General features: G+C 39.5%; 1 protein-coding gene across 1 annotated transcript in view; it reads left to right on the top strand.

The window, feature by feature from the left end:
* LOC112156657 (sodium/potassium-transporting ATPase subunit alpha-1) overlaps positions 1-12,428 on the top strand; it is a 17,901-nt gene that overhangs the window by 3,114 nt on the left and 2,359 nt on the right. The window contains exons 3-21 of the mRNA XM_024288917.2: positions 18-77; positions 1,800-1,901; positions 1,981-2,082; positions 2,161-2,274; positions 2,354-2,488; positions 2,561-2,678; positions 3,340-3,608; positions 3,713-4,021; positions 4,285-4,419; positions 4,554-4,746; positions 4,821-4,996; positions 5,071-5,207; positions 6,732-6,882; positions 6,967-7,135; positions 7,221-7,375; positions 9,559-9,682; positions 9,763-9,908; positions 9,995-10,125; positions 11,714-11,815. Of these exons, the coding sequence (XP_024144685.1) occupies positions 18-77; positions 1,800-1,901; positions 1,981-2,082; positions 2,161-2,274; positions 2,354-2,488; positions 2,561-2,678; positions 3,340-3,608; positions 3,713-4,021; positions 4,285-4,419; positions 4,554-4,746; positions 4,821-4,996; positions 5,071-5,207; positions 6,732-6,882; positions 6,967-7,135; positions 7,221-7,375; positions 9,559-9,682; positions 9,763-9,908; positions 9,995-10,125; positions 11,714-11,815 (2,828 nt within the window). The remainder of the gene's footprint in view (positions 1-17; positions 78-1,799; positions 1,902-1,980; positions 2,083-2,160; positions 2,275-2,353; positions 2,489-2,560; positions 2,679-3,339; positions 3,609-3,712; positions 4,022-4,284; positions 4,420-4,553; positions 4,747-4,820; positions 4,997-5,070; positions 5,208-6,731; positions 6,883-6,966; positions 7,136-7,220; positions 7,376-9,558; positions 9,683-9,762; positions 9,909-9,994; positions 10,126-11,713; positions 11,816-12,428) is intronic.

Here is a 12,428-nt window from a genome sequence, read left to right as displayed (position 1 = left end):
CCTCTTTCTGTCCACAGGATGATCACAAGTTGACATTGGAAGAACTCTTCAGAAAATATGGGACAGATGCAAACAGGGTGAGCACTTTAAACGCCTTTTTGTTGCAGTAAATCTGCTGGTTTGTCCAGAAAACCTTCATCTTTTTTAAATTATATTGAATTATTTTACGTGATTGAAGTTGCAATATTTTGTCTATAGTTGCTTTTTTAACTCTAAATAAACTCCTCAACCACAAGATGTGAGATTATTTTCCTCAAGGATGTTACTTCTAAAAGGTTAAACTAGTGTTTTACCCCCCAAAAATTAGGTTTTCCAAATTAATTTAGAGAATTACCCATTATATTGTGTTTGGGTCAAAATTAACCTGTTTTCAAGTGTAAAAATTGGTCAATTTTGAGCCGAACTCAATATAAGGCGGGTCAAAAATGACCCATTTTTGTGTGAAAACTGATCAACTTTGACTCAAGCAAAATATAAAACGGGTCAAATTTGACCCATTTTTAAGTGTGAAAATGGACCAGATTTGACTAGAAGACTATATAAGGTGGGTCCGATTTGACCCTAACAAAATATAAGGTGGGTTAAAATTGACCCATTTTTAGGTGTGAAAACTGATCAACTTTGACTAGAACGCAATAGAAGGTGGGTCCGATTTGACCCTAACAGAATATAAGGTGGGTTAAAATTGACCCATTTTTAAGTGTGAAAACTGATCAATTTTGACCCAAACACAATGTAAGGCGGGTCAAATTTGACCCATTTTTAATTGTGAAAATGGGTCAGATTAGACTAGAACACAATATAAGGCGGGTCAAAATTACCCATTTGAAAGTGTGAAAACTGATCAATTTTGACTCAAACAAAATATAAAACGGGTCAAATTTGACCCATTTTTAATTGTGAAAACAGGTCAGTTTTGACCCAAACACAATATAAGACTGGTCAAAAGTGACCCAGTTTCACAGTTGAAAAGCTTATTGTGCCTTATATTGTGTTTGGGTCAACACTGGCCTGTTTTCATACTTAACAACGGGCCAGAGTTGACTCGAACACAATAGAAGATGGGTCAGCTTTGACCCAAACACTATACAAGATGGGTCAAAATTCACCCATTTTCTTACACTTGAAAAACGTATTGTGCCTTATATTGTGTTTGAAATTATACTGGCCCTTTTTCCCACTTGAAAACAAGCCAGTGTTGATCCGAACACAATATAAAGTGAGTTAAACTCCATTCGCTCCTAATATTTTACATGGGTCAATTTTGACCCGAACACAATTAAAAAGCTAGTCAAAATTGACCCATTTTTAAGTGTGAAAACAGGACCCACTTCATAGTGTGTTTAGGTTAACCCAAACACAATATAAGGTGGGTCAAAACTGACCCGCTTTCACACTTGAAAATGGGGAAATTTTGACCCAAACATACTATAAGGGTTAAGAGAAAATTACTGTCAAAAGAGGCATTTTTTAAATGCCACATGTCTACAGAAGAACTGCACATTGGCATTATTTACTTTAAATTGGACATTTAAAGTGTTAGCATGCATATAAACACAAACTGATGTTAAATCTGATCTCTGTTTTTTCTTTAAAACAATGTATCATTTAGATAAGCAAACGTGACCTCATCTTACCTAAAGTACACATCGATAATCTCACGTTTGGATTGATTCAGTGTCAATAGCTGTGACTTTCCATTAAGGAATCAAAAAACAGTTGGTTTTTTATAAAGTAATAGCAGTTTATCAAATAAAAATGCCCTCCGATGAACAGCATCTCTCCTGCTGCCCCTGTAGGGTCTGTCCTCCTCCAGAGCAAAGGAGATCCTGGCCCGGGACGGTCCCAACGCCCTCACTCCCCCTCCCACAACCCCCGAATGGGTCAAGTTCTGTAAACAGGTGAAAAATCCTGTTCAATATCAACTGAAATGAACAGTCAAGTATGGAAAATAAGCTTTAATGTCTCGTCGTTCTGCAGCTTTTTGGTGGTTTCTCCATGCTGCTGTGGATCGGTGCGGTCCTCTGCTTCCTTGCTTACGGTATCCAGGCTGCATCAGAAGATGAGCCAGCCAATGACAATGTAAGGATAATACTTATGTTATTTCTTTAAAAACTACAATAAATGACAACAAATTAACAGTAAGCTGTTTGTGTGCAGCTCTATCTGGGGATTGTGCTGTCTGCTGTCGTCATCATTACCGGCTGCTTTTCCTACTACCAAGAGGCCAAGAGCTCAAAGATCATGGAGTCCTTCAAGAATCTCGTTCCACAGGTTAGATTTTAACCTCCTAGCTGCTGAGAACATGGAAACGAAAGCTTAACGCCCTTGTTTTGCACGGTGGATCTTGTAGCAAGCCCTGGTTATCCGTGATGGTGAGAAGAAGAGCATCAACGCGGAGGAGGTTGTCGCCGGAGACCTGGTGGAGGTGAAGGGAGGAGACAGGATTCCTGCTGATCTGCGAATCGTCTCTGCTCACGGCTGCAAGGTGTGCGCCTGGAAGAAATTTGTCTTTAGATGTCTTTGGCCTGTTTATTGACTGTTTATCTAAATCTTTCAGGTGGACAACTCCTCTCTGACCGGAGAATCCGAACCCCAGACTCGTTCCCCTGAGTTCTCCAACGAGAACCCTCTGGAAACCAGGAACATCGCTTTCTTCTCAACCAACTGTGTAGAGGGTACGAACAAAAATTAATCAAGATAAAGACTGCCGTACTCTCGTTCTGATGCTACATTTACAAACGAACGTCATTCCCTTGTCAAATTTGTTATCTTTTGACACATCAAATTCGCTACTCGACCCATGTCCAAAAAGGTGTTCATAAAACTGTTCATGCATGTGGGAGGAGCTACCGTCAAGGTTTTTGCCTCATCACTACATGGCAGCATTGACTGTAAATGTCATATGCATTGAGAGATCAAGTTGATTTATTTCAAAGAGCTCTACAAAAGCATCGGTAAACATGTTCAGATTCTCCCAATAATCTTAATGAAGCAAGAGCTGTGTCTGAATAACGGACGCCTTCAGCGGTACTTCCGTCTCTCCGTAGACCAGTTTGATGACTCGCTGTCTCGCGTTAGTCCGAGGATATAATATGAATGAAATTAGAGGATCGAAATAACAAAAACATCACAAAGGTCGCACGTTTTGTTCAAAGAGTCGGAATAGTCCATGAGCGCAAGAATTTTGAACACCAGTTACATAGACTTTTCATTGAAAGTGGTTGCTTGAATGGGTGTTGCCGAGGCAACATAGCAATGTGAACATAGATAGGGATTAGGGAATACATATGTGTACCATCATCCAGGTTCTGAACACATCTACACACGTCTTTTCAGGCACAGCCAAAGGAGTGGTCATCAATACTGGAGACCGTACCGTAATGGGTCGTATCGCCACCCTGGCCTCCAGCCTTGAGGGCGGAAAAACCCCCATCGCCATTGAGATCGAGCACTTCATCCACATCATCACCGGTGTGGCCGTCTTCCTCGGTGTGTCCTTCTTCATCCTGTCTCTCATCCTTGGGTACGGGTGGCTAGAAGCCGTCATCTTCCTTATTGGTATCATCGTCGCCAACGTGCCCGAAGGTCTTTTAGCTACTGTCACTGTAAGTTTTAGTATCTCCACAACTCCTTTTTCATTCTCCAAGTCCGTATTACCTTGAAAACTAGTGAGAATGTCAATAAAGTTAAGGTTTCGCTTGTTTTCTAGGTGTGTCTGACCCTGACTGCCAAGCGAATGGCCAAGAAGAACTGCCTGGTGAAGAACCTGGAAGCCGTGGAGACCCTTGGCTCCACCTCCACTATCTGCTCCGACAAGACCGGCACCCTGACCCAGAACAGGATGACCGTCGCCCACATGTGGTTCGACAACCAGATCCACGAGGCAGACACCACCGAGAACCAGAGCGGCACCTCCTTTGACAGGAGCTCAGCCACCTGGGCGGCTCTGTCTAGGGTCGCCGGACTCTGCAACCGAGCTGTCTTCCTGGCAGAACAGGAAAACGTCCCCATCCTGAAGGTAAAGACCCTTCTGTTTGAGTGTAAATCTCCTGACTCATAGTACTTAGCAATATATTTCTGAAGACAAGAACCTTCAAAAGCAGCCAACCTTCCTTATACGCACTTATCATAATGAGAAAACACGTTCTGCTGAGACGGTTGTATTGATTGAGGAGCTTTCTCAGACAGCCAAGTTTGCTTTTAGACTCCAAATGGTTGCTTTCCTCCATCTGTGGCATAAAGATAAACATTGTAGCTGTTGGGTCTGACTTTGAAATCTAGAGAAATGTGGCTGGAGATGCCTCTGAAGCTGCCTTGCTCAAGTGTATCGAGCTGACCTGCGGATCCGTCAACGCCATCAGGGAAAAATACCCCAAGATTGCCGAGATCCCATTCAACTCCACCAACAAATACCAGGTGAGACATTTCTCCTTGTGGCAGTTCACGCTCACTGCTGCCCTCTAGTGTTCGGATGATTTGCTGCAACATTTTTACTGATTCTGACAACGGCAAGTCTAATTCTTAGAACCATTTCTTCTCTTGCGTGGCAGCTTTCTATCCACAAGAACTCGACTCCGGAAGAATCCAAGCACCTGCTGGTAATGAAAGGAGCCCCGGAGAGGATTCTGGACCGCTGCTCCACCATCATACTCCAGGGAAAAGAGCAGCCTCTGGACGACGAGATGAAAGATGCTTTCCAGAACGCCTATGAAGAGCTTGGAGGACTTGGAGAGAGAGTTCTTGGTAGAACATTACTCTAAAGCAGACTTGTTGTTCCACATGTAGGTCTCCTAATGAGCCTCCTTTATCCCCTCCAGGTTTCTGCCACTTGCTCCTCCCCGACGACCAGTTTCCCGTGGGTTTTGCATTCGACACAGACGAGGTGAACTTTCCCACAGAGAACCTGTGCTTCGTCGGCCTCATGGCTATGATTGACCCTCCTCGTGCCGCCGTGCCAGACGCTGTGGGCAAATGCAGGAGTGCTGGAATCAAGGTGTGGAGGACGCCAATGACACCTCTTTTGTGTCAATTTACCCCCAAATTCTTACATTTTCTTCCTGTTCGTAGGTCATCATGGTCACAGGTGACCACCCGATCACAGCTAAGGCCATCGCTAAAGGTGTGGGGATCATCTCTGAAGGCAATGAGACAGTTGAAGACATTGCTGCCCGCCTGAACATTCCAGTGTCAGAGGTCAACCCCAGGTTAGTTCAACTTCCAGTAGAGTTCTGGGAACGCTGCCTCTTAGAGTCAATCAATGTCAGCTCCCCCTGGAGCTAACTTATCCAAATAAGGTTTATTTCCCTGATTTGCTTCAGACAAATTGGTCTGTAAGCCAAATTTTCATCAGCAAGTTTAGTTTTTGGGTTCACAGAAGCTTGCTTTCTGAGACTCTAGGCCTGTGACACGCATTCAAGAACGCACTAAATGCAGGAAGGGCTTCTTCTTCTTTTCTACTCTTTACTAGTGCATGTCCACCACCCATCATTGGAGAGGCTTAGTGCGAAATGTTGAATCTGTGCAAATCTTGCAAAACTTGCTTCAAATGTGATTTATTTGAATAGCGCCTTTCATTCATCTGAAACACAGAAAGCTTTATGAAAAAGCAAATGAAACATGCAGAATGTTGAAAAACAAATACATTATTAATTACTCCTTCATGACCAGTTTCTTTTTAAACAGTTGGTACTTGCGGTTTGAGAGTTTTGATTACCGAAATTGGAAAGGTGTGAGATACTTTATTACAGACTCAAGGTCAATTTGCCACAAAGACCCAACAGATAAAAGACTTTAAAACAAAATAAATATATATATATTTATATATATAATAAAAATGTAAAAATAAAATAAATAAAAAGAAACACTCATGATAATACAAGTATAAGAGCCAATAAAAACAATGACATCAAATTATCAAGTATTGTAACAAAACTAAAAAACAATTGCAGACTTTAAATTTAAAAAAGTTTAAAAGAGGTGACCACACCAAAACCTCCAAATTGGGGACTGGAAAAGTGTATTTACATGCCTTTTCATTGGAAGTGCCGCTTGAATATGCGTTAGCGAAGCTAGTTTTAATGTAGCTTTTAGCCTCGTTTCCACAGTGCGTTACGGTATTTTAAGCGTTTCCATTCTAAAATGGACCCATTAAACAGTCCCGACCCCTCCCTCTCGAGGACTCCTATCAGTTGTAGGTCCATTGAAAAATGGAACAGAACGGTTGGGGCGGAGCCACTGTTGCCACCTGTTGATTGGCAAAGTCATGAAGACATTAGAAAGCAACAATATTGCGCTCATTTAAGCTAACGTTTCAAACTTTTGTAAGCCTTCAGGTTTTTGCGGTTCCTGTGTACTCTTTTGGTCATATTGAAAAGGCCTGCAACAAAGTCTGGTCTGTGGTGGAACTTCAAAAACTTGCCATCCTTGGCGCCGATTTAGGGTGAGCTAGCGGCATGTGCCGTGAAAACAAACCGTGAGGTTTAACTGAGAGGAAACACTCACCAGAATTAATTGAACCACACCGTACCACACCGTACCGGACTGGACCGCTCAGTGGAAACGAGGCTTTAGAGTCAATCAATGTTGGCTCCCCAGGCAGCCACCTCGGCCAAAAAAGGCTTTTTCACTAATTTGCTTTAGACAAATAACTCAAAATGTGTCTGTTAGCCGAAACTTCATCAGCAGGTTTCCTTTCTGTTGCTCAAAATGCATTTTTCTTCCATCCGCAGAGATGCCAAAGCCTGTGTCGTCCACGGCGGTGAGCTGAAAGATATGACCTCAGAGCAGATTGATGACATCTTGAGGCACCACACGGAAATTGTGTTTGCCAGAACCTCCCCCCAACAGAAGCTGATTATTGTGGAAGGCTGTCAGAGACAGGTGAGCGTCCCCCCCCCTCCCGAACTGACAGGCGTCAGAAGTACCGCCTGACATTTCCCTGACATTCTTCTCCGGCCTCTGCAGGGAGCCATCGTGGCGGTGACAGGTGACGGTGTGAACGACTCTCCAGCCTTGAAGAAGGCTGACATCGGCGTTGCCATGGGGATCGCCGGATCCGACGTCTCCAAACAAGCCGCTGACATGATCCTGCTGGACGACAACTTCGCTTCCATCGTCACCGGAGTGGAAGAAGGTACCACAAAAAGGGGAATTTTAGAAAATCCCACAGCATTCACCTGTAGAAATCCTCAAAAGTTACCGGATCTGTTACTTTTCAGGCCGTCTGATCTTTGACAATCTGAAGAAGTCCATCGCTTACACTCTGACCAGTAACATCCCTGAGATCTCACCCTTCCTCCTCTTCATCATCGCCAACATCCCTCTGCCTCTGGGAACCGTCACCATCCTCTGTATCGATCTGGGAACTGACATGGTAATAAAATAAATACAGAAACCCAAAAACATACTACATACTCCTGCTCTCTTTCGCCACATTTCAGCTATTTCAGCAATCTTGATATCAAAACATTCAGTTTGTTCTGGACATTACTGCTTGTACTTTTGGTATTCATAAACTTTATAGTTTTTGAAATTTTGAGCAAAATAAGCCTCATTGGAAGTGAAGGACAAGTTGTACTAACATTTTGTGCACTTTGAAACCGTCGTTTAGAGTAATTTTAAATTAATTGGACATTGAGCTGTTAAATTAGCATAGTGCTAACTCGTCAATATTTTATGCTAATTTGGAAATTGATCTAATATTTTTAGCAACATGCTAACATTTTTGGCTAATAGGTTGTCCCCTGAAGTTTTTTAATGCTAATCTGGAATGTATGTAATATTTTAGAGACATGCTAACATTTTTGGCTGATATGTTATCTCCTGTTGTTTTTTATGCTAATTTTAGATTATCTGATTTTTTTTAACAACATGCTAACATATTTGGCTAATATGTTATCTACTGAGGTTTTTCCTGCTAATTTGGAATATATCTAATATTCTAGCAACATGCTAACGTTAATGACTAATATTTTATCTACTGCGTTTTGTATGCTAATTTATAATTTAGCTAATATTTTTAGCAACATGCTAACATTTTTGGCTAATATATTATCTACTGAGGTTTTTTTATGCTAATTTACAATTTATCTAATATTCTAGCAACATGCTAATATTAATGGCTAGTAGGTTATCTACTGAGACTTTATTGATGCTAATTTGGAATTTAGCTAATATTTTTAGCAACATGCTAACATTTTTGGCTAATAGGTTGTCCCCTGATGTTTTTAATGCTAATCTGGAATGTATGTAATATTTTAGAGACATGCTAACATTTTTGGCTAATATGTTATCTCCTGTTGTTTTTTATGCTAATTTTAGATTATCTGATTTTTCAGCAACATGCTAACATATTAGGCTAATATGTTATCTACTGAGTTTTTTCCTGCTAATTTGGAATGTATCTAATATTTTAGCAACATGCTAACGTTAATGACTAATATTTTATCTCCTGCGTTTTGTATGCTAATTTATAATTTAGCTAATATTTTTAGCAACATGCTAACATTTTTGGCTAATATGTTATCTACTGAGGTTTTTTTATGCTAATTTACAATTTATCTAATATTCTAGCAACATGCTAATGTTTATGGCTAGTAGGTTATCTACTGAGACTTTATTGATGCTAATTTGGAATCTAGCAAATATTTTTAGCAACATGCTAACATTTATGGCAAAACTGTTATCTACTGAGGTTTGATTGATGCTAATTCGGAATTAATTTAATATTTCCGTAACATACTAAATTTTTGGCTAATATGTTATCCCCTGATGTTTTTTATGCTAATTTTAGATTATCTGATTTTTTAGCAAAATGCTAACATATATGGCTAATATGTTATCTACTGAGTTTTTTCCTGCTAATTTGGAATATATCTAATATTTTAGCAACATGCTAATGTTTATGACTAATATTTTATCTACTGAGTTTTGTATGCTAATTTGGAAGTTAGCTAATATTTTAGCAACATGCTAACATTTTCGGCTTATATGTTATCTACTGAGGTTTTTTTTATGCTAATTCAGAATATAGCAAATATTTTAGCAACCTGCTAACATTTATGGCTAAATGTCATCTACTGAGGTTTGATTGATGCTAATTCGGAATTTAGCTAATATTTTACCAGCATACTAATGTTGCTAATTTGGCATTTACTGAGGATTTTAAGGCTACTTTGGAGTTGAGCTAGTATTTTGGCATTGTGCTAGCTTTTGAGGCTAATTTGGTTCGTAGGTCACATGTTTTTTGCAAATTGTCATGTATTGAGGATTTCTAAGCAAACTTACTACAAATTTTTCAGAAATTTCGTCCAACTTCCGTCGTCTTTTATAGTTCTTTAATGAAATTTCAAGTCTTTCTGCAAATTTAGCATTTTGCAAATAGCTCTTGCATTTTCTGCAAATCCCCTTAGCAATTAGAGTAAATTGCTTCTGATTTTTCAGCAAACTGCTTCAGCATCTTCAGCAACCAGATTCAGCAAAAAACATTCACAGTAGATTTATCGCAGGTAATGCAACTTTTCTTTGTGGCTTAGTCTTTTCTCATTTTTCCAACAGGTGCCTGCCATCTCCCTGGCCTATGAAGAAGCTGAGAGTGACATCATGAAGAGACAGCCCCGAAACTCCAAAACAGACAAACTTGTAAACGAGAGGCTCATCAGCATGGCCTACGGGCAAATTGGTAACCTATTTTTTGGAACTAAATTGACTTTGTCTTTAAGAAGATTTTCTCTAGTTTTACCTTGACTTTCTGTCCCTCAGGTATGATGCAGGCCACAGCTGGGTTCTTCTCTTACTTTGTGATCCTGGCTGAAAACGGCTTCCTGCCCATGGACCTGCTGGGCATCAGGGTTCTCTGGGACGACAAATCTGTAAACGACCTGGAAGACAGCTACGGACAGCAGTGGGTCAGTGCCGTCCCCCTATAGTCATTTCTGAGGCTTCAAAATCCTCAGAGCAAAACCAGAGCTAACCTCAAGTTTTACCCTTACAGACATACGAGCGCAGAAAGATCATAGAGTATACGTGCCACACAGCTTTCTTTACCAGTATTGTGATCGTCCAGTGGGCTGATCTGATCATCTGCAAGACCAGGAGGAACTCCATCATACAGCAAGGAATGAAGTGCGTACACACGGCTCAACAAATCCTACATCCAAGGGGTCCCCTTTTTCACTCTACATGTCTTCAGAAATTACATTACAGTTTTATAGCATTCTTTAGCTAATTTAGCTTCTGTTTTTAGCATATTTGACATTGTAGCTATGTTAGCATTAGCTTAATCCAAATGTAGTGTTTTCAATTATTTTAAGACTTTGTAGGTACAGTTTTGTTTTCTAACGCTTATGATGACTAACTAATTTAGTATTTATTTTTGCTAAACTATAAAAATTTGGTATTATTTAGCCCTAAAACATTTACTTTTAAAGACCTGCTCCAATTAAAAACGCATTTTTTGGTGTTTTTTAACATGTTCTTGTAGCCTTTTTCTCACGATGGAGGACATATATTTAGAAATTGAAGTTTTAAGAATTTTAGAGTATTTCTTTATTTAAATCACTACGAAACAGGACTAGACAAAAGATCGTGTTATGTAAAAAATACAAGCTCCATTCAATTGACTTGTAGACGACTAGATCCAAGTACGTCTTTGTTTTCATCGTCCGAGCTGGCATCTCTTTCCAAACTGTACGGCTGAATGGCTCTAATATTGCTCGCCATTTTTGTTTTACCGCTAATGCTAGCTTGGGGGTGTGAGGGGCCGCTAGCTAAACCAAGACTGTCCAAATTCCCTCCCTAATTTCTAACTACTTCAAAGCTAAATAGTGGTGCCCTGGATTTTAAAAGCAATTTGTCACCATGCTAGCTACTTTATTTATTTATTTATTTATTTTTTTTTAAAAGGCAGCAATTTCACGATGTATAAACGTAATTAATTATTTATCAGTCATTATGTTCTGATGACAAAAACGTGAATGGGTTATTGAAAAAAAATTAAACATTTCTTTTCCAAAATTGCTTAAAAGCAATGTATTATGGTCTATATTAATCAATCTAGCAGAGACTTCTGGGAAACGTCTAGGGCAGTCAATTTTGGAATTTTAGTTTCGGACAATACTATAAAATGGTGAATGTACTATATAGTGCACTTTGTAGTGAGTAGTGAAGGAATTCGGACACAACCAAAAAGAGCACTCAGCAATAGGCAAGGGGGCGGGGTTATCAACGGTCCCGCCCACAACTCAGAGAACAAATTTTAAAGAACTCCTGCCGCTCTGCAGAAACTATGTCCTAGAAAACAATACAAATTTTTAAAATTTTTGGCTAAAACCTGTATAAATATAACTAAAAGACTAAAACAATAGCCTTTTGTGGCTTTAATTATTTATTATTGCTTTAATATTCGTAGACAAGCTCACTTTTTTGTGTCTTTTCACATTATTTCCTAACAATTTGAATCATTTTGACCTATAACAGCAGACTATATTTGGCTAAATGAGCTTTTAAACAATACGTTTAGCATAATTATCCTACTTTTAGTTAACTTGCTGCTAAGTTTCGACGCTCATTTTTGTTTCCTATTTACTGTTATATTTCAATTGTACTTTTTGACATTTTAGTATTAAATAATGATGCAGTGACACTGTTTTTACTTTTAATTGTTATGGTTCATTCATAAATTTCATCTATATTTTTCCTCCCTCTCAAAAAGGAACCGCATCCTCATCTTTGGGCTCTTTGAGGAAACAGCTCTGGCTGCCTTCCTGTCATACTGCCCTGGAATGGACGCCGCCCTCAGAATGTACCCCCTCAAGTAAGTCTGAGGTTGTTCTGGATGCATGAAGCCATTTTTCTTGTTCCATATGAATTAGAAGGATCCCTATTAACATGTTAATCCATGAAAACCCTTTATTCAGCTTATTGGCTTTCATTTGTGGTGCAACAATTACCTCAGATTGTTTTCCTTTAATGCATTTTAAGTCCTTTTTTTGTTTTTCGTTTCATAATTAGCAAAGAAAATCGATTTTTTTTTTATGTAGAGCTGCAAATCATTTCCATTTCAGAGGCAAAACCTTCCAGAATAATGAGATTCTTTGGCAAACCGAGAAGCCACACAGACACATCAACCTCATTAGCTCAGGAGTTGAACTCCTTCTCATGTTGCTTCTTCCTCTACTTCCATTTTTTTGTCTCTGCCTCCTTTTCATCTGCTCCTTTTTTTCTCCTCTCACCTTTCTCTGTGGGTGTCAGCTGATGTTTAACTAACCCAGCTTTCTCCTTTCTCTGTCTGGGTGCCTGCTTCCCTCCAGACTTCCTGTGCCTATTTCTGTCTCCTGTTTGTTATTGTCTGATTGCTGAAAGCAATCAGAGTATGTTGTTGTAATTCTTTATTATATTTTATTTTCCTATTTTATTATATTTTATTC

Source organism: Oryzias melastigma, linkage group LG2, assembly GCF_002922805.2.
Source record: "Oryzias melastigma strain HK-1 linkage group LG2, ASM292280v2, whole genome shotgun sequence".
NCBI lineage: Eukaryota > Metazoa > Chordata > Actinopteri > Beloniformes > Adrianichthyidae > Oryzias > Oryzias melastigma.
The sequence above is the reverse complement of the archived record's forward strand: the minus strand, read 5'-3'. Positions and strand labels throughout refer to the sequence as shown.